The sequence below is a fragment of the Xyrauchen texanus genome, chromosome 23 (genome assembly GCF_025860055.1).
Source record: "Xyrauchen texanus isolate HMW12.3.18 chromosome 23, RBS_HiC_50CHRs, whole genome shotgun sequence".
In the NCBI taxonomy this organism is placed as follows: domain Eukaryota; kingdom Metazoa; phylum Chordata; class Actinopteri; order Cypriniformes; family Catostomidae; genus Xyrauchen; species Xyrauchen texanus.
In genome coordinates this window covers 16,191,998-16,218,155 of record NC_068298.1, presented here as the reverse complement: position 1 = coordinate 16,218,155, position 26,158 = coordinate 16,191,998, and the positions used below count along the sequence as shown (strand labels likewise).

General features: G+C 38.0%; 1 protein-coding gene across 3 annotated transcripts; it reads left to right on the top strand.

Moving 5' to 3' along the window:
* The first annotated feature begins 246 nt into the window (after positions 1-246).
* LOC127617323 (calcium uptake protein 3, mitochondrial-like) lies at positions 247-25,478 on the top strand. 3 transcript variants are annotated; one of them, XM_052089302.1, is made up of 15 exons: positions 247-1,274; positions 3,207-3,348; positions 5,134-5,165; positions 5,259-5,337; positions 11,415-11,462; positions 11,582-11,664; positions 11,742-11,816; positions 12,924-12,965; positions 14,305-14,400; positions 15,271-15,362; positions 15,592-15,763; positions 19,294-19,402; positions 19,504-19,661; positions 20,407-20,475; positions 23,857-25,478. In XM_052089302.1, the coding sequence occupies exons 1-14, from the start codon at positions 1,017-1,019 to the stop codon at positions 20,473-20,475; spliced, it is 1,455 nt and encodes a 484-aa protein (XP_051945262.1). In that variant the 5' UTR covers positions 247-1,016; the 3' UTR covers positions 23,857-25,478. The 3 variants fall into 3 exon arrangements, with proteins under 3 accessions (XP_051945262.1, XP_051945261.1, XP_051945260.1); XM_052089300.1 differs by lacking the exon at positions 14,305-14,400 and having other exon boundaries at positions 248-1,274; XM_052089301.1 differs by lacking the exons at positions 12,924-12,965; positions 14,305-14,400.
* Positions 25,479-26,158: the final 680 nt, after the last annotated feature.

The window sequence follows — 26,158 nt, the reverse complement described above, 5'->3', positions numbered from 1 at the left end:
ATTTAGCACATATGTTTGTCACAGATGTTTGATGTGGATCTCTGAGAACATGAGTAAATGACACTGTAGTGTAATACATAAAAAATATTTTAAATTATTTTACTTTTAGGCCGACAGTAGTGTGTAAGATTACAAATACTTTTATTTTCTTTTTAGCAAGCCCATTATGTAGAAATCGATTGAATATTATCGATTGAAATTGATTGAATATTAGCCTATACCATAGTTATGTGGCTAATGTGATTTAAAAGGCACCAAATTGTAGGAATACCCTATGTGTGTTTGTCTATGGTAAAGGGAGAGGATATGAAATGTACCATGGTTCTCATGATTTCCAATAAAATAGTTAATGCAGTTATAATTAACTACTGTAAACTCATAATTATTGAATTGATTTGTATTTGCACCTTTCAGATTGTTCAGATTTCTGATTGTTCCAAATCAGTTCTAAAAAGATCAGTGCCTTAGCCAGACCTAACAAACTCCTCACTGAGCATGCCAAAGACAACAATGGCAAAGTTGTTTTAGTTGATAAATGTATAAAGATCAAATTATAATGAATTAATATGACATCTTCCAGAGTGTAAGAAGGTTTTAAAATATTTCTGTCATTTTTTTATTTTTCATTCATTCATTTATTTATTTTGATGTCACTGTTGCTTAAACCACGATATTATAGTTGTAACAATGACTAGGAATGAACTATGGTATTTTGGGACCATACTATGGTGACCATGGGCCTTTTATTTTTATTTTTTTTATTTTTTTTGCAAGAAGGCGATAGAAAACGACACTAAACCACACTTTAATCCCAATGTTTTCAAACCAGTATTTTAAAAGGAGGTCTGAGGGCTAAACTCGACTTCCCAGATACGGACTTCCGAGGAACGTATATATATAACCGCAGAAACAGCAGCCTACACTGTTAATGTGTTCTTGCAGAAGCATGCACGAGTGAGGTAGTATATTTCATCTCGCGATGAGTGAGCGCAATCTGACCGTTGTGTGACACAGTCATGATGGCCGCCGTGCGTCGGTTTCTGGCTCTTCGAAACAAGTTCACCAGCTTCACAAATAGTCCAAACATTTACTTTAACAGCAGACAATCATTCAAGGGAAGAGCTGTTCTGAAATGTGTAGGGACAGGTCTGTGTATCACTCTCGGTGGATTCGCTGTTTACTGCCATCACAATGCGACATCGGATCGGGGATCCAAAGCGAGACGGCTGCAAGCATTGATTTCTCCGCTCCCAGCAGTAGCTGCAAAAGAGAAGGCAAGCATTACAATTTAATGACATTTTTATAATATTAGCGATTAATCCGCACATTTTAACACTGATTCTTGCTATAGCATCCCTTTTAATTTATTTTATTCTTTAACATTTAAATTCGGTGGAGTGACATCAGTGTAGGCGCTCTCCACCAGAGAAGTGCTGAATTCATTTGGTCTCAGTTCTTCAGTCAGGTGATGTACTATGGGTCTATAACGATATATTAAAGAAATAATGAAACAAATATGTTATATGTATTTTAGATTGTCACAGATCACGTATTCTGTATGTTCCCTGTTGACTAAAGCTCCCATGGGTTATTTTACTAAGCATGCAAATTCAAACAAACCCAGACAAACAAGGCTTTTCTGCAAACATGATCTTGGCATGAGTCTGTCAGGCAGGGTCGCTGGACAGTGATCTACGTTACTGTTGCCGAAAAGCCTTCATCAGATTGTTGGATAATTAAACCAAACAGGATTGAATCACTCTCTACATCTCTTCCTGCACCTTGTTCTCGTTTGTTTTTGTACTCTTATCTGCTCGGGTTGGATGCAACCTTGACTTGTGGATTGAGACGCAGGAATCCAGGGTTGAGGTAATTGGACACGGTAGTTTGGAGCGAGGTTGACGTTTGAAGAGAGAAATAAGTAATGGGGCACACATTCCCAGGGTGTTTGCACAGTGCCCAGTGGGCCTGGCTGTCGGCCACTGTTGAATAAGAAGACACTATTCATATGAGGTTTAGCTCTTACATGTCTGCTTGTGGATGTTTTTGAGAAAATTGTGTACAGGAATGGTAGCAGTATTAAAAAATATATATTTCTGATGTTTTCCATTAGGAAATAAATAAAGAAAAACAAAACAAACACAAAACATAGGAGGTCTATAAATACCTGGAGAAAGCTGCCTATTAGCATTCACATTCATCTCAATTGCAGTTGCTCAGCATCTACCTGCAGAGACTACCTGGACCAAATCATAACTCAAACCTGGTTATCAATAAAACACAAAGAAAAAAAGAAAGACTTCACAGTGCCCGCCCACAGTGCCTGTATAAAAGTGTTATTAGCCATTAACCAAAACTAGCCAAATCTGAGGTGCATCACAACATTACAAACTTTGATTTGAAGCAAAAAAGTATTTGAAAATTGGACAAAAAGTCAAAGGTGCAAAACTGATGGAACTATTGATTGAAAGTTGTTGATTATAAGTATAGAAACAATATTAGAATTTTAATGCAAAATATTCTGATATTTGCAAATATACAAGTAGTTTGAGAGTGTAGGGAGACCGACTCGATTGCGTCATTCATAGAGCGTCATTCATAGAGCGTCAAAAACTGTTTTGCGCAGTTTGTTAGCCGTGATTCTCTGATTGGTGTATCTTTCTCTGTTGGAACATGAGATGTGTAGATTTTCACAATCATTTCACAACGATGTTGAAATAGAGTGGTGGTGGCGTAGTGGCTAAAGCACAGGGCTATTAATCAGAAGGTCACAGGTTCTAACCCCATGGCCACCACCATTGTATCCTTGAGCAAGGCACTTAACTCCAGGTTGCTCTGGGGGGATTGTCCCTGTAATAAGTGCACTGTAAGTTGCTTTTGATAAAAGCGTCTGCCAAATGCATAAATGTAAATATTCGGACTGATGGCTTCAACAGCAGCATAGGCCATCGATTAACTGCCTTAGAGCTCACACTAGGTCTGTCTTTAAAGGTTTTAAAGTTAGCATTAAAAATCAATTGCCCCGTAGAGAAAATAATTGGGATTTTTACTTCTGGAACCCGACTGTTGCATTATATAATGTTTTATATTATGATGGCCCCCATTCATGAGATAAGTATCTGGCAATTCATTTAATAATAATGTTTCTTTATATCCTATATTTGTACAATGTCCTCTAATTGGTATGTGTATTTGTTTTATTATAGACCAATGCATTGGCTGAAGATGAGGTTTCGATGTCAGCTCACGAGCGCAGGTTCAGACTCTTCAGCTCATTGGAGTATGACAGACAGCTTTACATGACCCCCCTTGACTTTATTGAGTCTGTCACTATGAGTGAACCAAAGAGTGAGTTTCAGTTCATCTACCTAAGCCAACCTGATTTCATAGTAAAAAAGTGACTCTTTTGCTAAACTTGTTATATGTGTCTCCAGGTACAATTTCCACAGTTTTCAGGTGAAATGTACACTAGAGGCACTTCAACAACTGTGTGTTTTATTCACTTTCACTCAAATCATGACTTTATTTGCTGATTATGACTTTAAAATACTTATTTTTCCTCGCTTTTACTCAGACCCTGCTATTTTATATCCACACACTTTTACTCAAAAACATCTTTTGAAAAACAATACAATTTAATCCTTGTATTACAGACCCACCTACATATATACACTTATTCCAATATTACTAGTGTTTGCAGTAGATCACTTAAAAGTTGGAGAACTGTGGTTCAAGTCCAGATATGAAATCAAACTGACACATGACATTACAGATTTGTACAAGTGACACAGAATTATGTCTTTTTTAAATGGCTCATTTATATTTTAAAACACTTTTGGTTAGGTTCTAGCAAAAGTTTTAGTTTAGGGAAGTATGTTTTAAAAAAATCCATCTAAAATTCACCTTTAAACCTCCTCTGAAAAGACACGATTTTACTTGCTTTTGGCGCCCCCAGCTGGACATACAACCTACAGGTTAACGTAAATTTCTTGAAATCTGGCTGTCCTAAGCAGAACATATGAACTCAGATTCTAAATGTGAAGCTCTCAGATTGCTAGTGTCTGACCAATGCAAAGTAACTTTGATTGAGATAAACAATGAGAAGCACTAGTACTACCTTAATTTGAGTTCATTTCAGAGTTTTGTAGTAACTTTGACTGTGAGGTTTTTTACCCCTTTTATCTTAAAAGCAAATGGCCATGTAGACCAAAAACAAAATATGTAGCTTTAACACCTGCATGAAGATAATCATCTCTCTCCGCCAGCATCACACTTATGGCTCATTTCTGTTACCAAAATCTGAAACCAAATAGAAAGACAGCTTCTAATCATGTGTGTCAAGTACAGAGGATTTCTCCTAAGTCCAGATGGAAGAGTACTTGTATAGGAGTTGAGTTTCAACCAGTCATGTTTGCTGCTATCTGAAACTTAGACTTCCTGGAATGTACAGACAGGAATAAAATTTGAACTCTAATATTGAGGGCAGGCATTGCGTCACCATCTTTAATGGCATACGCGTGATGGAATGGAATCCTGACATTTATGATTTTATGCTGTGGTTGTAAAGCACACTTTGAGTGCATTATATAAAAAGAAGCTATAGTTCGTAGTTTAACCTATAGTTGTTTTGATTTTTACCAAAGACTTTGAGACTGTTGAAGGGTGTTTTTTTTTCACACACACAAAATGTAATATTGAATATATATATATATATATATATATATAAAAGCAGTCTTGCATTGAAGGACATTTTATCTGTATTCACTTGCTTTTTTTGTAGATAATGCTAAAAAATAAAATCATGGTTATATATGTAGGTACTGTCAAACTGCTGAGAAAGGGGCAACTGATTTACCTAGCCAAAACATTTAAGTGTTCTGCTTCATCGTAAGAGTGTATTTTCAAGGTTATCCAACTCTTAGGTTTTCAACTCTTATTTTTCTTATTCTACAACTTTCTCGACATATTTAAAAAAAAGGTGGAATTTTTGTATGTTGTGAGTATTTTATTAATTATTTGTTTTATTAGCCTATATACAATTAGGCCCATTTTCTGATCTTGATCAAGATTCTCTGCATGTTTCATGTACCATTAATGACAACTTGCTTTAATATCTGTTTTTTTGTTTTTTAGAAAAAAGTTTTTGGAGATCCCTCACAAAACAGGTACATTGATTTTCTTTTAACTGTTAAATTAATTGATCAATTTTTGAGTTTCAAAATTTTAAATGATCCTGAACATATGTACTCTATTACAAGGATCTAGACAAGATTATATCGGATACACCACCAGTTTGGAAAGGATCTTCCCGTCTTTTCAGAGACCTGCGGGAAAAAGGTGACCTCATAACATCTCACTTTGAATATTGAAATATATTGCACAAAGACAGCATCCTTTGCTTTGCCGCTTGATCACTATTTACTCATCGTTGGGAAATCCCTTTAAGAAGCTTGATTTTGAGAGGATCTACTTTCAAAGTGCAGGCTATTTGTAGATTTAGTGTGCAATAGCAGCCAAATTATGGATGATATGCATAAAGATGCAACATCCTTAATGAAAAGATGTTGTGATATAACTGCAATTAGGAAACACTTTTTACAGATGCTTTCTCTATGCCATCCACAAACACAGTATTATGAAACATTAAGGATTCTGAAACTCGGCCTTGAGAGAGAACAATGGCTGTAAATTGTCTTTTATCTCTCAAACAGGCTGGCATTACTGTGACATTGCTCTGGGATAATAGCAGATTGGAAAGTGACAAAAAAGCACCCAGTGCATAATGTGTGGTGTCCGAGAGTGAGACAAAGAGACCCAAGAGCAGAGGAACATTTCAAAGGATTTATTAACAATAAATGATAGCTTTAACGATGCTGGCAAATACTGGAGATCCCAGCAATGGCTGCGTTTGAGGGAAGAAGGTTTGGGGATGAGTGCACGCTGTAGCTGCACAATGGGCAGATCCATGAAGAGCGTGTTTGCGTGTGTGTGTTGTGGAAGTCAGGTGCAGATTTGTAGGAATCCTCCATTGAAGCATAGTGAGGCACAGAGAACAAAGGCCAACAGATTGAATGGCAATCACTTTCCCGACACGCAAGCAAAGATGAGGAATCCTCCGTTGAAGATTCTTGAACACAGAGAACATGGGGGCAGAGATTTGCAAAAAAAAAAAAAAAAACAGATACATGAGACAGGTCCAGCTAGGCAGAGAGAGTGAGTTAAGTACACACAACAATAACTAAAGACTACATTCAACAATCCAGCAATGACAATGACACAACAAAAGCTTTAAATGGACAGGGAATCAGTGGAGAGGCAGGTGCTGTCAGTACGTTAATTAGCGGCATGATCAGCATTCCCATTTGAACAATCAGTTTTCCTATGGAAACACTGATCATGCACACCTGCAGTGGGAGAGATGGATGAGGGAGATAAAGAACAAACAAACAGAACATGGAGCATGTGTCCAGATCCTGACACAGACCCAAACGAACCACACAGGAAGTCAGGATCCAGACACCTTGCTCCGGACACGAACAAGACAGACCGAAGAGCGCACGGTAACTCACAAAAGAATGTACTCTAAACTCAACCTGACAAAGTGACAGGACCATGACATTACCCCCACCTCCTGGTAACCCTTTGGGGGGTCAAAGGACAGGGGTCAGTGGACTGGGCGGTGGCCGCTGGACAGGGTTCAGGAGGGAGCGGCTCAGGGGCCAGAGCCATGAAAGGATCAGGGGTGGAGCCAAGGTAAGCTCGGGTGTGGGTGCTGGTCGCTGGTCGCAGCAGGGGAATGGCCTCCGCAGCTGTGAGCATTGGCAGCTGCAACTGGGGAGCGGCCTCTGTGGCTGTGGGCACAGACAGAGAATGGGGAACAGCCTCCATGACTGTGAAGACCGACATGGACTGAGGAACAGCCTTCGTGGCTGTGAGGACAGTTAGTGACAGGGGAGCAGCCTCCGTGGCAGTGAGCACAGACAGTGCCAGGTGAAAGACCTCTGTGGTCGTGGGAACTGGCAGTGACAGAGAAATGAACAACCTCCGTGGCCGTGGGCATAGACAGTTACAGGAAAATGACCTTCGTGGTTGTTGGCACTGGCAGTGACAGGGAAATGACCTCTGTGGTCAAGAGCACATGCAGAGAATTGGAAACAACCTCCAAGGCCTTGAGCGCTGATAGCGGCAGGAGAACGGTCTCCATGGCTGTGGATGCTGGCAGCAGCAGGGCAACAGCCGCCATGGCCGTGGGCACTTTCAGCGGCAAGGAAATGGCCTCCGTGGCCGTGGAGCCTTGTCAGTGATGGAGGAGAAGGCACCTTGCTCCTCCTCCACCTTCTCCGGGCAGTGACAGGTTCGTCAAACTCGGAAATCGGAACTTGCCACTTGGACACCACATCGATATCCATGAAGCTGCCTTCAGCTCTGGAATCCACCAATGCAGAAACAGCCTTACTGGCTGATCCACACTGCAGCAGGGCCGGATCTCTAGGAATGACGTGTAATAAGGAAGTCCGTTGTCCCACATGGCGGTTCCCTAAACAGCGGCCCTTCTGGTGAGGACCGTGATGACGTATGCCACCTTAATTGATGGGAAAGCAGAGGGCTGCAGTGAGAAGTACATGGAACACTGTGCAAGGAAGGTGTAACAGCTCAACTGAGAATGGGGATGTAGGGTTTGGGCAGGTCTTGGAGCATCCAGAAACATGGGGAATCGCTGGAGCGATTTGAGTGTTGGATGACTGAGGTGAGCTCAGTGAGCTGAGCCGCCATCTTCTCCAGAGCCTGGTTATTATAAAGCTCCCTGCTGAGACAGGGTGGAATGAAGAGTAGATTCCTCTGCTGTGTCCATCTTGGCTGGATGGTTCTATCTGAGAGCGAGACATTGAGACTCAATTGCAGAGGAACAGGTCAAAGGATTTATTAACAATAACTGATAACTAACTGTGCTGGTGAAGACTGGAGATCATGGCACTGGCTGCAGTAAACAGAAGGAATTTTCAGGACGAGTGCGTGCTGTAGCCGCTAATGGGCAGATCTGTGAAGAGTGTAAGTCAGCAGCAGATTCATAGGAATCCTCCATAGAAGCGTAGTGAGGTGCAGAGAACAACGGCCAGCAGACTGGATGGCAATCACTTTTCCGACACGTAGGCAGAGATGAGGAATCCTCCATTGAAGATTTGTGAGTTCATAGAACAAGCGTACAGCAAGCTGGAAGGTAACCACACTCCCGGCACGTGGGCAGAGATGGGCAACCAAACAGATACATGAGACAGGACCAACTAGGCAAATAGATTGAGGTAAATTATTTCACATCAAACAGCTTTCTATAATGATAGCTCACAACAATCACTAAAGACTACATTCAACAATCCAGCAATGACACAAACGAATGCTTTAAATGGACAGGGAATCAGCGGGGAGACAGGTGCTGCCAGTACCTTCATTAGTGGCATGTTCAGCGTTCCCCTGGGAACAATCAGTGTTCCCATGAAAACACTGATCACACACGCTGGCAGTGTGAGAGACGCATAAGGGAGAGAAAAAACAAACAAACAAAACATGGAGCATGTGTCCGGATCCTGACACAGACCGAAACCGAACCAGACAGGAAGTCAGGATCCAGACACCATGCTCCGGACACAAACAAGGCCGACCGAAGAGTACATTTGTGTGGGTTCTTTGTGAGAGCACACGGGTCCCGTTGTGAGTTACCACCATTCGCCCACACAAAGAATGTACACGAAACACAAGACAGACCATGGGGTGATGATGTCATGGTCCCGTCAGACAAAAACCCAACCTTACAAATTGACAGGACCATGACAGTGTGGTATGTTGTTTTAAATAGAAAAAAAGAGCAGAGTGGTGCACATGCACACACAATCACACACTAATCCATAAATTACCCAGCTCTATATTGCCCTGAGGTTTTACTTTGTAGACATGCCTTTTGAAAATACAGTGTTTGCATATCATTCTTGACATATTAACAACAGTGCACAAATTAAAAAGCAATTTATGCTATTGCATGAATTCTAAATATAGTACTACATTCAGAACAGATGTCAAAAGGGTATTTTTTATTTATTTTTTATTGGGTCTTACTCATGAACACAAGCAGAATGTATTTATATTTAAATTGTGTGTGAAAACTTTATTTTGTAAATTGTTGCATTCAATTCAATTGAACAATTTACATAAGAACTGATTAATTTACGATTTACACCAAAATTCATTCTGCTCTTGTTTCATGAATAGGGCACATGGTCCCAGTCATTATAAAATAAAAGTAGATTTAAAACTTAAATTGAACAGATTTGTTCCCAAGGAACAAATACCCAAGGAACCAATCATCAAGAAACTAACAGTACTTTCCTTGTAGGGTTCTTTCTTCCACTGAAAACATTAAAACGCTCTACGTAGTGCATGATATCTCTGCTTGCTGTTGCTCTCCTTGAGCGCCAGTGCCTGGATTTGGGCTTTTAATCCACCTGTTAAATGTTAAAGCTGCACTTAGGTAAAAAAAAAAGAAAAAAGAAAGAAGGAGATAGGCTTGATCTGTGAACAAAGCCTTGCTTCAGAAAATGAAAAGAGCTGTTTGAACTTTGCAATGTTGAGACTTGTCCTAGTGGCAGCCCCGTATCACTCTGGACAGTATGAATTCTAAGAATGGCCTTGGATTACATCTCCATCACTGACTTTGTGTTCTGACAACTGTTTGAGCTCATGGGCTGGGTTTCTTTCTGCAAGACTGAAGGTGTGTGGCTCTAATGAAACCTGTCTAGGATCCTAAAGACTAAATGCATGGGTAGCCACAATTCAAAAATCTTTGCCTTTAGTAAAGCTCTACACATTCTCTCAACTAACTTCACGAGAAGCTTTTTAAACAGTACTAGTAACAGTTAGGAGTTCCCATATATACTGGCCACATGTTGGATGCTTCTCCTTCACCATCTGGGACACCTTATCCATTTCCCAAAAAACTAAATCAACAACAAAACAAATAAAATTAAAATGTTATGTTCATGTTGTAAAGAAATTCAGATCTAGCCACATTTATTTTTGTTTACAAAATTAATTTCGAGCATATAAGCACAAACCTTTTGATCAAAAAGGTTTTTAAAGATTCAGTTAAGTGTGTCCAAATTTGTGACTGATAGTGTGCAGTAAATATATCAAATATAATCAAATAGAAGGAACATCAAGAATCAAGGTGGCCTGAAATGTGAAAATATATTTGTGGTCGATAATATGTTTTATCCACACCTTACTTTATCCTTAGACACGCCAAAGTAATTTTCCCACTGCACTCAAAGCAGCCCTCCTGAACTATCTGTGCACAAGTCACTATCATCTCCTTCAAACAAAAGCTTGGGAATGCTTTCAGCGGCAGGAACAATTCTCCTTATGTCTCTCCTAGACAGAGACCTGACAGTTACTCTTCCTTTCTTCTCCTCTCACACAACAAAGGACTTGCAGACCTCAAAAAGGAAAATAAAAACCCACATCAGGCTTCAACAATCAGTTACAGATCACTTGAGAATGTTTTACACCTAGGAAAATAAACAGAGGGAAACTTAGGAGCAGTGGCCTGCTTTAATTTTGTTTGGGTTGTGTCCATTCTGGTTAATTTATGTTTTAATGTCTCTGTTTGTGCAAAGAGAACACCAAACATAAGTAAAGAATGGGATCTGCTTAGATCTTATCAACGTAAAAGAAGAAAGGTTCTCTATGTTAAACAACGTGATTACACATGAAGTCGGCATGATGTTTTCGATAGTTTTGGTATACTAGGATCGGTAACTGTATGCCGACACGCTGACATGCAACATTCTTATCAGCCATGTTTGCAGTGGTTTCAGTGTGTTTACCTTTCCACCTGGCATGATTGGCGTGTTGCATCAACTGTGTGGGAGACTAGGGTTCAAAGCCAGGCAGTAACCACGTTTGAATAATCAATGACAAGCATGATTCTGAGGTTTCACTTTTCCCTCTAACATTACTTTTTTACACCACTAATGGTTAAAGTAAGGTTTGGGTTTGGGTTGGGGGATTGAATCTATAAATATTAGCTTTTCTCTTCATTTTATAACTTCCTGTAAAGCTAAAAACAACTTGGTTCACTGCTAGCTTTTAACAACCTCTCCTGGACATAAATGGAGCTAACATGGTGCCCATATGCCCTACAACACTTACCGCGTTTTCCTCTGGGGGCAGTGTTTCGGAATTTCAGTCAACTTATATCGATTTTGACGAAAGAAAAGTTGATCTACTCTTTCCGAATTCACTGTGAGATCAGGCTGAGTTTAAAACAACATTTGATGATGAAAATTATTCTGGAAACAGGTTCCCGGATGTTGGAACACAAGCTTTGTTTAAACTCTTAAAAATGTTTATGTGCTGTTTTTCAGGCATCATCGCTTACACAGAGTATCTGTTTCTGCTTTGTATTTTGACAAGTGAGTATGTGTTTTGGTTTGATTCTCCACGCTTGTTTAAGCCAAAAAACATCACAGTCGCAAACAGTATAGATACTAAAGGATCTATAGATGTCTCATGTGTTTTTGTTTTCTTTTAGAGCCGCATGCAGGTTTTAAAATAGCTTTCAACATGTTTGATGCAGATGGCAATGAAATGGTGGATAAGAGGGAATTTATGGTGGTAGGTGTTGTTTGTGTTTGTTTATAACATATGCATGCCAATCTACATGAAGAAAAGGTCTTCTTTATTTCATTTAGCTTGAGGAGATATTCCGAAAGAAAAATGAAAAGAGAAAAGAGGGGGAAGAAGATACTGACACTTCATCTACACTGGTAAGACAAATGTGCAACAATTCTTCTAATCTTTCCACCAAAAGCCTTTTATAGCCCTCAGTAATATGAGGACATTATTTTGCCACATCTAGATAAAATGGATATTTCTGATTCTAAATTCTGATTGCACGAGTTGCTTTCAAAGCAGTTTTGAAATGACTATTAATACACACCTGTGACCATACATTATATTTTGATGTTCCAGGTTGCTATGTTACTTGGTAAACACAAACAGCTGATGGTTTCGGCTAATGATATATATCCCTTGGCAGAACATTTGTTTATTCCAATTATCCACCGTTTTCCTGACCAACCACTGGGCACTGCCATGTTGATTCTGAATGCCGTCGTACTGATTTTTGGTTCCAGTATACATATGCAATATAAAAGCTACAAAAACAAGCAATCCAGAACAACAACCACTTTAAGTGGAAACACATTACAATAAGGTTCCATTTGTTAACATTAGTTAATGCATTAGGTATCATGAGCTAACAACTAACAATATATTTATATATTTTTTACAGAATGAATTAATCTTTGTTACTGTTATTTAAAATACAATTGTTCATTGTTAATTCATGTTAGTTCATAGTGCATTAACTAATGTTAACTAATTAAGTAATCCATAAATAAGTATATGTTGAAATGAACATGAACCAATAGAAATAAATGCTGTAAAATTATTGTTCATGTTAACTAATTTTGTTAACTAATGTTAACAAATGGAACCTTTTTGTTAAGTGTAACCTTTAAGTGTTAGTCGGAGTAAAAATGAATCAGGCTCAACTTGGCTGTCAATACAACTCAAAGAATTTAATAACAGCAACGCAACTAACCTTGGGCCATAGATTCAAATAATCTATGCCCACTACTTAAACTTTGACTAGCGAGATATTACGACCCAGCAAAGTACCGTTACTATGGAGCCAAATGTTTTTTTGTGTTGCTGCAATTTTTACAAAGGTTTAATATGCAGAACATCACATTAACCACTAAGAACGCACCTTGCATTGAGACTTCATTGTCTTTTAAAACGTTGTGAAAAATGACAGATGCTGAATGATGATTTTATTTTTCACTCCACAATAATCTTCTGTGTGTAAGAGTGTGGAACTGTACGGATATCAAGGCTCTGTCAACAAAAATGTATGTATCTGTAGAATTCTACAAGCATGAATTTGACATGTATTCTAAGCATGCCAGTTAACATGGTTGGTGCATTATTGATCTTTTATAGTCTTGGTCTTCAGCAACCATGCATGCCCATCCACTAATGTGTTGACTTGCAGCTCAATCTTAATTAGTGGTCAATAAATCAGAAGACTAAAACTTTGGGATACCTTTGGCTTCTTTTAGTCAAGCAGGCAGCAATATTATTTTACATAAGATGTTTGGGTAAGGTGTAACGGGGTGACTCTCATGCATGGCTCACCTCCAGAGAAGAAGGACAATGCAGCTCTAATGGGGCTCAGCAAACGCAGTCTGAAATGCAGCTCTATTGTCTAGGAGACCAGAAAAATCATCCAGAGACTTACACAGATGATTTATGTTGCTTGTCTACTGTCAGCTGCTTTTTGTTAAAGAATGGTCTCACAGAATCATGTTAAAAGGCCCTCAACTGAAGAATGACAATTCAACCTGGACCCCCATGTTTTATTTTTACTGTTGCTTGATAAGTGGTATTTGGGTTTGGGTTACTTCTTTCAAAGGCTTGACCATGAAGAGTTTTGTGTCATTCAAAGTATATAACTCAAGAATGAGTCAGTCTCGGCACCAAACAAGAGATGGAAGGAGCTGTAACAGCATTGTGCAGTACGTTCCTGCTGTCGTCTAAAGGAACTGATGTTGATTTAAAGGTGATATGTGTACATTTCTTTTGTTTTTAAAATACTTTGTCCTATGTCAACGTAATATGCATAAACAACTTTTAAAAAATCATTATAGGTTTAGTCCCCCCAAAAGTGTAAACACTGTTACCCTATGGCGCTATCACATCATTACTCTATTTGTTTGAGCATACTGAGTATCCGACACAGCACCATTGGCATGAATTTTGGGGCAGGCCTGTCATTTTGTCCGACTAATAGAAAACACATAAAGTCATAAATCACTGCAGTGAAGTCAGTAAAATGTGGGATAATCATTGACTTTGTTAGACATGTTTGCCCTCTCTAGCTGAGAGCTTTGTTTGGGTCCTTGTATTAAGATGAAGGAAACAAGCCCTGCTCATTCAAAGACTAAAAAAATCTAGAAAACAAAAAACATAATTGTGTTTCTTTAAGGCCACAATTGTGATGATCTATGATAGAACAGCATTGATCCCTTAGGGGACATTCTGTGTAAAGGTGTGGCTAAATGTGACATTTTGTTGCATTATTCAGATGGATCTTGCATGTGGATTAAACATTTTACATGTGTTGTCATTCTGCTTGATATTTTTGGTGAATCTTGTTAAGCCTTTAACATCTTCACCTCTGATATGCAGGTACTTAAAAAAGAACAGCCTCAGTTTGAACCCAGAAGTTTCTGGGATGTTCTAAGGCATGGTGCAAGAATAATTGTCTTTTCAGATCTGATGGAGGTACAAATATCCTCAAGTTCATGTGTTTTTTCATTCTAAATCCATTATTCCTTTGGCCATTCACTGTCCCACCATCTCATGTAAGGTTAAGCTCATTTTATTTATGTTTTTGGCATTATTTAATTTTGTAATTATTAATTACTGTATCACATTTCATGTTGGTCGAGTTAGATATAAGACTAAAATAAATTGCAATTGTTTCCTAAAGGATCTATTTCTACTTTTTTTGTTTATACAGTGTAACATACTTTCTGATAGTAACATTAAGAAAATTGTAAATAGGCTATTCAGCAAAAGATATTTTTTTCCATTTGAATACATTTGAAAAGGTATTGTATGACGTTTAGTAAATGGATCTTGGTCTTGACCCATTTACCATGACTGTATGCTTGGTTGTACATGCAAATTTAGTATATAATGATAAAATATATCTCTAAAATAATTTCAATTGACATTTCAATGCATCATTTTGAAAAAGAAATAGCTACAGAAAATGATACAGAATAGCTCTTGTTTTGTATAAGATAAAGTATAAGGCTGCAAAGGAAGATTGAATAAGGTACAATAGGAGCATGTTCCAATAAACAAACAACTACAGCCTGAAATGCAAAACACTGACATGCAGATGTCTGCACGAGGAACCTGTTGTCTGCTTGGCATGAGAGGATGCGATGGCTGCTCCATGAAGTGACTTTGCTTTCACTTTATTGAAGTCATGCCTAGCTTTTGTTTTTGTTTTTTGTTCATGGTACATACTGTACCATGGTCAAACTATTTTTGTGTAAATGTTATGGTTTTATTCTGATAATATTTATTTCCTCATTCAGTTAGTACAGCTGAATAATGTGTTTTCATAATTTGCTTTCACAGCACAAACCAGAAAATGCCACCGACACAACCCTGCTGGTGCATTTTTTTGGAAGAAAGGGCAAAAGTGAACTCAACTTTGATGACTTCTACAGGTGAGAGACAAATTATGAGCATATTGTGATATTGAATCTTGGCTGCTGGTGATGTCATTATTAATGCATTGCCTTAAAATGATGTTTAATGCCCAGAGGCAATCAGAGAGGAGCATGTGTGTTCTCATCAAAGCAGGTTAGGATGGTTCTGTCACTCAGTCTGGTGTCCCACTGAGCAAGTGATGGCATCTTCTCTTAACACTGTGTCTGTGTCACACTCTGTCGGCAGATTCATGGACAACCTGCAGACAGAAGTCCTTGAGATTGAGTTCCTCAGCTATTCTAAAGGAATGACCACCATCAGTGAGGAGGATTTTGCTCGGATCCTGCTGCACTACACCACAGTGGAGAACATTGCTGGCTACCTTGAGAATGTGCATCAAAGCATACCAGATGAGAAGGTAATATGTTTACTCTGGACACACACACTCAAAACCATCATCACTCAGCAGAATAAAATGTAAGGTTTGAGTCTTTCAGAAGAAAGCACCACAGGTACCACATCTAGATTTCATGCCCATTTGCATTTGGTTAGTTGACAAGAGATATTTCTGGGAAGCTGACGTCCTGCAGTGTGACATGGTGAACTATTTTACAAAACTGCATTTTGCTTATTCTTTTATAATATGTATTAATTTGCAGATTTTATGATTTCATATTAATTGAGACTACATTGAATATTTGTACCTGTAAACATTAATTTGCCACACCACAGGACCATTTAAAATGAACTAGTGAAGGCAAATGGTGACCAGTGACAGCACCTAAAATATACACTTTTCCTTACACTTAAAATTACTAAAATTTTACCAAGAGGTAAAATACAAATAAAAAAATAGAGAGGACCTAAGACTGAGCCCTGTGGAACCCCAGTATTAACATATGAAAGCTTTGATGTAAACTGCTTCAGCTGTACAAATGGAGTAAGACCCATAAGATAAGATCGAAACTAAGTCAGGGCAGTGCCCATATATAAATGTTAACCTAAAATCTTTGTTTTTATATATTAAACCATATTCAAAATGTATTCCAACATGTTGTATGGTTGCCTAATGATTATAAAGTAGATCAGATTGGTATTAAGTATGTCATGTTCACTGTTGTCTTTTGTTTTTGTGCTTTTATGTTGAAGTTTAGTTTAGCTCCTGTTTCCTGTTTGGGTTTCTGTGACGAAGTGCAGCTTTTATTAATAAAAACAGGAAAACTCAGGACAAAGGAAACCTGGCACAGAGCATAATAACACATGCAAGAACTAACAAAGCAAACAAGAAAAACAAGGGCTTAAATACACAAAGGAACAAACAAGGGAATGAGGAACACCTGGGGAAACAATTATGGAATGAGAAATAATCAGGGGAAAACCAATCATAAAATGAAACTACAAAAGGACTACAAAACCCAAACAGGAAACAGGAGCTAAACTAAACTTCAACATAAAAGCACAAAAACAAAAGACAACAGAGAACATGACAAAGTACTTAATCAAGTAACACCATGACAATATTCCACTCCAAGATCTGCATTGCTACTTCTTTATCTTTTTGAATTAGTTCATTCATATCAGTGCATAGCAAAGCAAAGACCATCACTAAGTGGATAGAGGAGGATATTTATATTCTGTTTTTATAATCTGTGTTTATAAAGGTTGTTTACCTCGTTGCACATTGACCATCACATTTTGAGGTTAGATTCCTTTCAGTTGCTTGAGGAGGCTGTTGGTGGATGGTAATTGATATATAAGTGGTTCTTTTTCTTAAGTTAAGAGATATTGCAATACAGCTTAACTTGTAAAAGCAATGAAGCGTCACATATTACTCATTAGTTCATTTGTAAAACAGAAGTTGTTAGTTGCAAGAGGGTGTTCAGAGAAAGACATGGGTCTAGTGCCTGGAAATGGATGAGTGGAAATCAAAAGGACTGCTGTTCAGGTAATCTGTTAGTGGTGAAATATTTTGGATACATACCCTTTGTTTTTATTTATGCAAGTATCAGGTTAATCTTCTTTAGACGAGTTGACAATCCACCCGACCTCTCCTTACACAAAACAATCCAGAGGTGTTGACAGCTCAGATTGTATAGATAGGGAGCAAGGGCTGGAGACGTGTGCTGGGATTGTTTGACTGCGATTTTCTGCCTTGGGATCTGTCTCCTCTTGTTTGAAAGGTTAGGTGTGATACAGTTTTGCATTGATTAGATAGTTACATTTATTACATGGATAATTATTTACATTATAATTGATTAAGTCATCAATTTTCTGTTTCTTCACAGCATGAGCGCTATCATTTTATAAGGAAACTGGCTTAAGCTAATTACCTTTTTATTGCCCAAAACGTCTTAAAAGGAACTTCTTAATTAATATTTAATAACTGGAATGAATTGTAAATATATACAGTTCATCCGGAAAGTATTTCCACATTTTGTTATGCTACAGCCTTATTTCAAAATTGATTGAATTAATTATTTTCCTCAAAATTCTACAAACAATACCCCATAATGACAATGTGAAATAAGTTTGTTTGAAATCTTTGCAAATTTATTACAAATAAAAAATGAAAAAAATCACATGTACATAAGTATTCACAGCCTTTGCCATGACACTCAAAATTGAGCTCAGGTGCATCCTGTTTCACTGATCATCCTTGAGATGTTTCTACAACTTGATTGGAGTCTACCTGTGGTAAATTCAGTTGATTTGGAAAGGCACACACCTGTCTATATAAGGTCCCACAGTTAACAGTGCATGTCAGAGCTCAAACCAAGCCATGAAGTCCAAGGAATTGTCTGTAGACCTCCGAGACAGGATTGTATCGAGGCATAGATCTGGGAAAGGGTACAGAAACATTTCTGCGGCATTGAAGGTCCCAATGAGCACAGTGACCTCCATCATCAGTAAATGGAAGAAGTTTGGAACCACCAGGACTCTTCCTAGAGCTGGCCGCCTGGCCATACTGAGCGATCGGAGGAGAAGGGCCTTAATCAGGGAGGTGACAAAGAACCCGAAGGTCACTCTGATGGCGCTCCAGCATTTCTCTGTGGAGAGAGGAGAACCTTCCAGAAGAACAACCATTTCTGCCACACTCCACGAATCAGGCCTGTATGGTAGAGTGGCCAGACGGCAGCCACTCCTCAGTAAAAGGTGCTTGACAGCCTGCCTGGAGTTTGCCAAAAGGCATCTGAAGGACTCCCAGACCATGAGAAACAAAAGATTGAACTCTTTGGCCTGAATGGCAAGTGTCATGTCTTGAGGAAACCATGCACCACTCATCACCTGGCCAATACCATACCTACAGTGAAGCAAGGTGGTGGCAGCTGTGGGGATGTTTTTCAGCGGCAGGAACTGGGAGACTAGTCAGGATGGAGGGAAAGATGAAATCAGCAATGTACAGAGACATCCTTGAAGAAAACCTACTCCAGAGCGCTGTGGATCTCAGACTGGGGCGAAGGGTTGTTGTCCTGTTGGAAGATTAATCTAAGCACACAGTCAAGATAACAAAGGAGTGGCTACGGGACAAATCTGTGAATGTCCTTGAGTGGCCCAGACAGAGCCCAGACTTGAACCCGATTGAACATCTCTTGAGAGATCTGAAACTGCCCAAAAATAGGTGTGCCAAGCTTGTAACATCATACACTAAAAGACTTGAGGCTGTAATTGGTGCCAAAGGTGCTTCAACCAAGTATTGAGCAAAGGCTGTGAATACTTATGTACATGTGATTTTTTTTTTTTTTTCGTTTTTTATTTTTAATACATTTTCAAAGATTTCATACAAACTTCTTTCATGTTGTCATTATGGGGTATTGTTTGTAGAATTTTTATGAAAATAATGAATTTAATCAATTTTGGAATAAGGCTGTAACATAATAAAATGTGGAAAAAGTGAAGCGCTGTGAATACTTTCCGGATGCAATGTAACAACTGGGTCTTTTATTACAGGGAGTCACCTTTGAAGAGTTTAGGTCCTTCTTTCAGTTCCTCAATAACTTGGAGGATTTTGCCATTGCCATGCAGTTGTACAACTATGCAAATCGCCCAATTGGACAAGGTAAACGTGTTACTATAATCCAATTACTCCACAAACTCTTGCTGACACAAATTACTCTGGAGATCAGCTGTTTCTAATCATGTTTGGCTTTCTTGTCACAGATGAGTTTGCTCGTGCGGTCTATGTCGCCACTGGTCTAAAGCTCTCAGGACACCTTGTGAACACCATTTTCAAGATCTTTGATGTGGACCATGATGACCAGTTAAGCTACAAAGAGTTCATTGGGATTATGAAGGATCGGCTGCACCGTGGTTCTTGGGTAAATTTGTCTTGAAGGTTGATGGTTGATGTTGTTTAAATGCCATTTATCCACATTTGAAAGCACAAAGGCAGTTATAAATCTAGACTTCAAGCCTTTAAATGGATACATGGCATTTGTATTTATATTTAGTAGAGTGTTTCCAAGATTTGTTTATGCTGGGGAATTTTTTTTGTCAAAAGTTTGATATTATGAGTGCCTGGGTTTGCCAAAATTTGCCTTCAAATCTTTTAAAGATATATTTAAATATATAAATAAATTATTAAAATAAATTATATACAATATATATACACTAAGGCGCGCACACACACACACACACACATATTACCTGCCCTTAAATGGCACAAAAAACGAAACAAACTGTTGTTAATTGCAGGAAATGTTGGCAAGATGATCTCTGCATAAGTGGCTGTTTTCTGACTAGGCTGCAAGTGGAACAGTGATTGAAGTGAAAAGTATAGCTACATAAGGCTAATGTTGTTTTAATACATTTAAACCCCATACAAACCTATACTGTTGTTACTAGCTTTATTATTATTATTACATCCCAAATTCACAATAAACTAGAACAAAAATATAATTTGTGTTCTTGTGGGTGAAAATTTGCTGCCATCTAGTGGCTATGTATTGACCTTTCAGTATGCTAGTAATCTCGATGACTAACAGCCAAATCGTCAAAAATATATATATTTTTGTCATTGTCAACTAAAAGATAATGTGTGTCATGTTACCATTTTGACCTCAGGGATACAAAGGTGAAGAGAGATTCACATCCTTTAAAGCCTGTATGAAGAAGGAACTCACTAGCAAATAGGTACGTTCATGGTTGAATAGCAGAAACAATTGCACCTTAGTGTCATAGAATGAACATTACTATAACAACATTTTTGCAAACTGACTTTTACTTGCTGGTTGTTATGTTTTGCTCCCGTTTTTCTGGTGAAATTAACATTAGAGGTGCTTTGACAATTGTGTGTTTTATTGACTGTCACATAAATCACGAGAACAATTGCTGATTCTGACTTTATAACACTTATTTTCACTCCATTACTTAGAAACTGCTATGTTATGATACCAAAACACTTTTACTCTAATGCATTATTTGAAACATGATACATGTTAGCACCCATATTTACACACTTATTCCAAACAGTGTAAGCTTCGGCTGTAGCTCACCTGCTAGAGTGTTTGACTTTACATTTGGAAGACTCAAAACAAAATCTCAAGTAAAGCAAATGTGACAGATGCAACACGAAATGACGTGGGTGCTTCAGAAAATAACATTTGCTTTACTTGTCGAATTTGCTTTTAAAACACTATTGGTTAGGTTTAGGCTAAGTTTTAGGTTAGGGATGTAAGTTTTACTCATTAAAACATCCATCTAAATTCACAATTGAATTAACCTTTCAAACCTTGTCTGATTAGAACATCATTTCACTTGTTTTTGGCACCCCCCACTGGACATTTCACAAGGAAACTGCAGTCAAATGTGTAGTAGGGTACAATGGGGCTAAAGGCTCGATGGAGTAAAAGGCTCCTTTGATTTTATTTTCTCCCAAAACACTAAATAGCATCAAAAACTACCACAGGACTTCCCTAAAGACCTGTTTGTCACTATGAACTGCAAAATGTTCCTCTTCCATGAGAGCAATATGTGTAATGTATAAAGGTTGATTTTAGAATCAGAATCAGAATTAGCTTTATTGCCAAATATGCTTACAAATACAGTATATGGAATTTGTCTTGGTGACAGAAGCTTCCAGTGCACAAACAATACAACAACAAGACAGAAATAATAAAAACATTGAATAAAAATAAAAAGCGAATGAAAATATATTTTCATATGTATTTTGTGTGTGTATTGCACATAATTATTGCTCAATGGGGCAGTTTTAACTGTTCATGAGATGGATAGCCTGAGGGAAAAAAATGGTTATTGTGCCTGACAGTTCTGGTGCTCAGAGCTGTGAAGCGTCGGCCAGAAAGCAACAGTTCAAAAAGGTAGTGGGCTGGGTGAGTGGGGTCCAGAGTGATTTTTTCCAGTCCTTTTCCTCACTCTTGAAGGGAGGGCAAGGGGCAATCAATAATCCTCTCAGCAGTCCGAACTGTCCTTAGTAGTTTTCTGATGTCTGATTTCATAGCTGAACCAAACCAGACAGTTATTGGAAGTGCAGAGGACAGTGCCTGTGGCAGGTTGAATTTCCTTAGCTGGCGAAGGAAGTACAACCTCTGCTGGGCCTTTTCACAATGGAGTCAATGTGGGTCTCCCACTTCAGGTCCTATAAGATGGTAGAACCCAGGAACCTGAATGACTCCTCTGCTGCCACAGTGCTGTTCAGAATTGTGAGTGGGGTCAATGTTGAGGTGTTCATCCTAAAGTCCACAATAATCTCCACTGTTTTGAGCATGTTCAACTCCAGGTTGTTTTGACTGCATCAGACAGCCAGCTGTTCAACCTCACTTCTGCATGCAGACTCCTTGGTGGTGCATGTCCTTGGTGGTGCAGTCATTTGTGTACAGGGAGAAGAGTAGTGGGGAGAGCACACATCCCTGGGGGGCACCAGTGTTGATTGTACATGTGCTGGAGGTGAATTTCCCCAGTCTCTGCTGCCTATCTGTCAGAAAGCTGGTGATCCGATGACAGATAGACGTGGGAACAGATAGTTGGTTTAATTTAGTCCGGAGTATATTTGGGATGATGCTGTTGAAAGCCGAACTGAAGTCCACAAAAAGGATCCTTGCATATGTCCCTATATATAAAAAAGTCAATAACTGTCCAATTAGTGAAAGGATAGTATTTTGGGTAAATAAGCTCCCCTGTTGCAGGGGCTGAAGGCCTGAATAGATTTGTTCTGAAAAATGTTCAAAGTGGGTTCACAATGACTGATCCAATCACAATGGAGACTAATTAGTTTATAGAATACTCGAAATGTTCTGAGCATTATCTTCTATATAATATATATATATTTGTTTTACTAAAAACTATTTTGCATAATTGACAATTTGTGCCCTATAACTATTGCCTCAGTATCTACATGATATCACTAAAAAAACTCCTGTGGGCCTTTTACCCCAGGTGAAGGAGCCTTTTATCCCTCACCACTTTCATTTTTTATTTTTGTCTTATGAATTTTATTTAAAACAACCTTCTGTTGTTATTACTTTTCACACAAATGATGTTGCTCCTTCAATATTCAATCAAAATAAATGTATTTCTTGAATCTTGATACACTTTCTGACCATTTAAAAAGCAAATTTTCCTTTATCCCCATTGTACCCTACAGCATGTAATTTTGGTTTGCAAAAATGTTGCCATGTTCACGTAAATTTCATGAGATCAAGCTGAAAAATTAAGATAGTATCTTAATGGTGCGCTCAGTAATTTTTGTTTGTGTCATCTTGGACTAACAGTGACACCTAGTGGTGTGATATGAGCATCATTCAATAGTTTTCAGTTACAGATGCCATTGTATAAAATCACTATTCACAATCTAAGAGTGAAAGTGTCACATAACAAGATGGTTACTGCGATTAAGCAAGTAGAATTCTGTTGGTCATGTAATTCTAAAATATCAGCCCCCATGAGGGCGCCCCTGCCAAATGTAGAATAAACAGCTTTTATAAGATTACTGATATGACTAGATGAGTCCTCATCTCATGTGAGTGGTTATGATTTTATACACATGTTTCAAAATTACAATTAACTTCTTTAGAAGTAAAACTGTTTTAATGGGGGGAAAATTGAGTGCACCTTTAAGTTATGCAGTGTTTTAAGTTTAGCTTCATGATATTGCTCTGGGGAACTGTGAATTAATGATACTGAACCACAGCTCTAGCACTGCTCAGCATTCAGGCAAAGCTCTTTCTCTAGCATCAGATTACTCTGTAAAATTAATGTGTGCTATCAACAGATACAAGATACCAGCCTAACATAGTGTATTCAGACTTAACATAGAAATAGAATACAATGGCCAATGGCCAACCCACAAGCAAAGTACATTACACTATTTTTATCTTCTACAGTGTATATAGTATATTTTTTATTATGAATGTAGTAATTTATTCAGAATATCACTTAATGGATACAGTTATGTTGTTCTTCAAAGTAGATAAATAATCAGAATGTTCTTTGTTTGATGTTTATTCCTCTGTGAAGTGATATTGCTATTCTTCTGTGTGCCTTTGATTTCTGTAGGTACACTTCCTGCTCAACTTCACATCCTTAATCATCGCGGTGAAGGAATCTCAAGTTGGTTTAAAGTTCTCAATGAATCAATGCAATTATACCTGACCCGTTTCAAACTCTTAAGAAACAAACACTGCCATAACTAGATTAACATGCTACCTCTTTGGTCTACTTTTAGAGCTTTGTCAGACCTTTTCTAATCTCTTTAAAAGCCATTAACTAAAAGATATAATAGCCATGACTTTTATTTATTAAGCAGGGTTATTAATTAATGGTCTTACAAATTTAAATCCAGTGCCCACATTTTGGGATAGATGATGCTGCTTTAATGGTTTGTAAAGACTCTCTATTTTCAAATGTTACTAACTAAAATGTTTAATTTTTTTCAGGAACTGTTGTTTTTCAGGAATATTGTGAATATGCCATACTTGTATTGTAATGCTTTGTGCGGGGTTCCCACAGTCACTGAAAACTTGGAAGTGTCAGGGAATTTTAAAATCGTGTTTTCTAGGCCTGGAAAAATCATGGAAATCATTAAAGTCATATAAATATCTTTGAATAAATACACACACACACACACACACACACACACACACACACACACAGTATGTCATATAAATGTAAAAAAATATAAATAATATGCATTTTTTTATAGTTATTCTCTAAAATATTTTATCGAGAGTAAAACTTGCTTGTAAGTCATACTGATATCTGAATTTTTATTTTTATTTTGTTATTTTCAATGAATCGGTCAAACATGTTCACAAATTAATTAATCATTCACAAACAATTATAGGGTCCTGGAAAATTCTTAGAAATGATTTGATCAAAAAGTGTGGGAACCCTGATTGTGGCATCCCACAAAACATCCTCTTTATTATGTTGAACTGAAAATGTCAATGATAAAAGTGCTGAATTCTAATGGAATATAGAGTTATTGAATATCTATTTATTTATATCTATTTTATGTAAAGAAAATGTTCTCCTGGGTTTTAATGCTGAGAGACTGAAAAGTTTGTATCTTTCCCTACTTTGGTGCTGCATCAGTAACGCATTGTTGAGTTTGATTCTGTATGAGATATAAGCCAGCTAATCTTTCCTTACAATGAGCACATTGCTAACAGTTTCTCTGAGCTTGTCCACTACTCACCACCCAGATCAGCTTACACAGGGTCTGACAGTACAGAGCCCACTGAGCAATAATTATTCCTCAGTAATCTTACAATGTGCTGCACATACAGATCTCTCCTCTCCTCTTATGAGTTGCTTTCTTTGTTGCTCCTTCACCTTGCAAAAAATCAGATGCAACAGAACTCTAATAATATTAGAGGAGACACCTAAATTAAAATGTTTTAGGGATATGCCATCAATCTCTGTTAATGTCATTATAACAGTTGGCCTGTCTCACTGAATATAACTGAATGATGCATCAGGCTTTAGAATATTGACCATGTTTTATTATTCACCTTTTTCATTAGCTATTTCATATCTTTCTTCTAGGCAATTAAGGTAAATTATGTTTTCTTTTTGCATATGACAGTGTGCATCTTCCAATACTGCTGTCAAAAATGAAGTATGCTTTTTATGCATTAGTATTCAGATTGACTAGACAGTTTTAATGACTTATTTAATACCACAATCAAAATAAAATATTGTGATGTTAATTGTTTGTTTCATGTCTTGTTTATGTATTGCTTGCAGTGGTGTGTGGTCTAATACTTTCAAATCATTTTAAATAACTCTAAATAAAAACAAAAAAGGAGCAATTATTTTGGTAGTTACTTACAATTTCATTCAATAGCTTGTAATTCGTTACAGAAACATGATGCATGTGTACACTAAAAAAAGTCTATTAACCTAAAAATGTGCTTCATGTGGTAACAGCTAAATTAACTGGGGTTTTTATTCAAGTCTGTATTAACTATGGAACACTAAGATTTTTACAATACATTTACAATAAGATTGCATACTGTATGATATCATTAGTAAATACATTAGTGTGACGAGGAGGAGGGAGGGTCAGGGCCTGGAGGACACATGGGTGGCCCTAGATTGGGCTAATCAGCCGGGAGGGGGATAAAGACGAGCCAGAGGTGCCAGTTTGAGAGAAAGAGATGCATTCGGCCGCTCTGCATGTGTGTTCGTCTTATGTTTTATGTTCTATGTTGTTTTAAGTTTCCAGTTCCCGCCTCCTCCTTGCCCGTCCTTATACTGTTACAGTGCTGCCGAAACCCAGGAAGGAGGAGGGATGCGCTGTCGTGGAATCCTTACTGCTGCCATCTGCGAAAGGAGTGGCCGCGGCCGCAGCCGT

Coding starts and splice junctions, on each gene's coding strand:
- LOC127617323 (XM_052089302.1), top strand. CDS start 1,017: ATGATGGCCGCCGTGCGTCGGTTTCTGGCTCTTCGAAACAAGTTCACC. Junction 11,817..12,923: donor CTGACACTTCATCTACACTG/GTAAGACAAATG, acceptor TCTGTGTGTAAG/AGTGTGGAACTGTACGGATA. Junction 19,662..20,406: donor GGCTGCACCGTGGTTCTTGG/GTAAATTTGTCT, acceptor TTTTGACCTCAG/GGATACAAAGGTGAAGAGAG.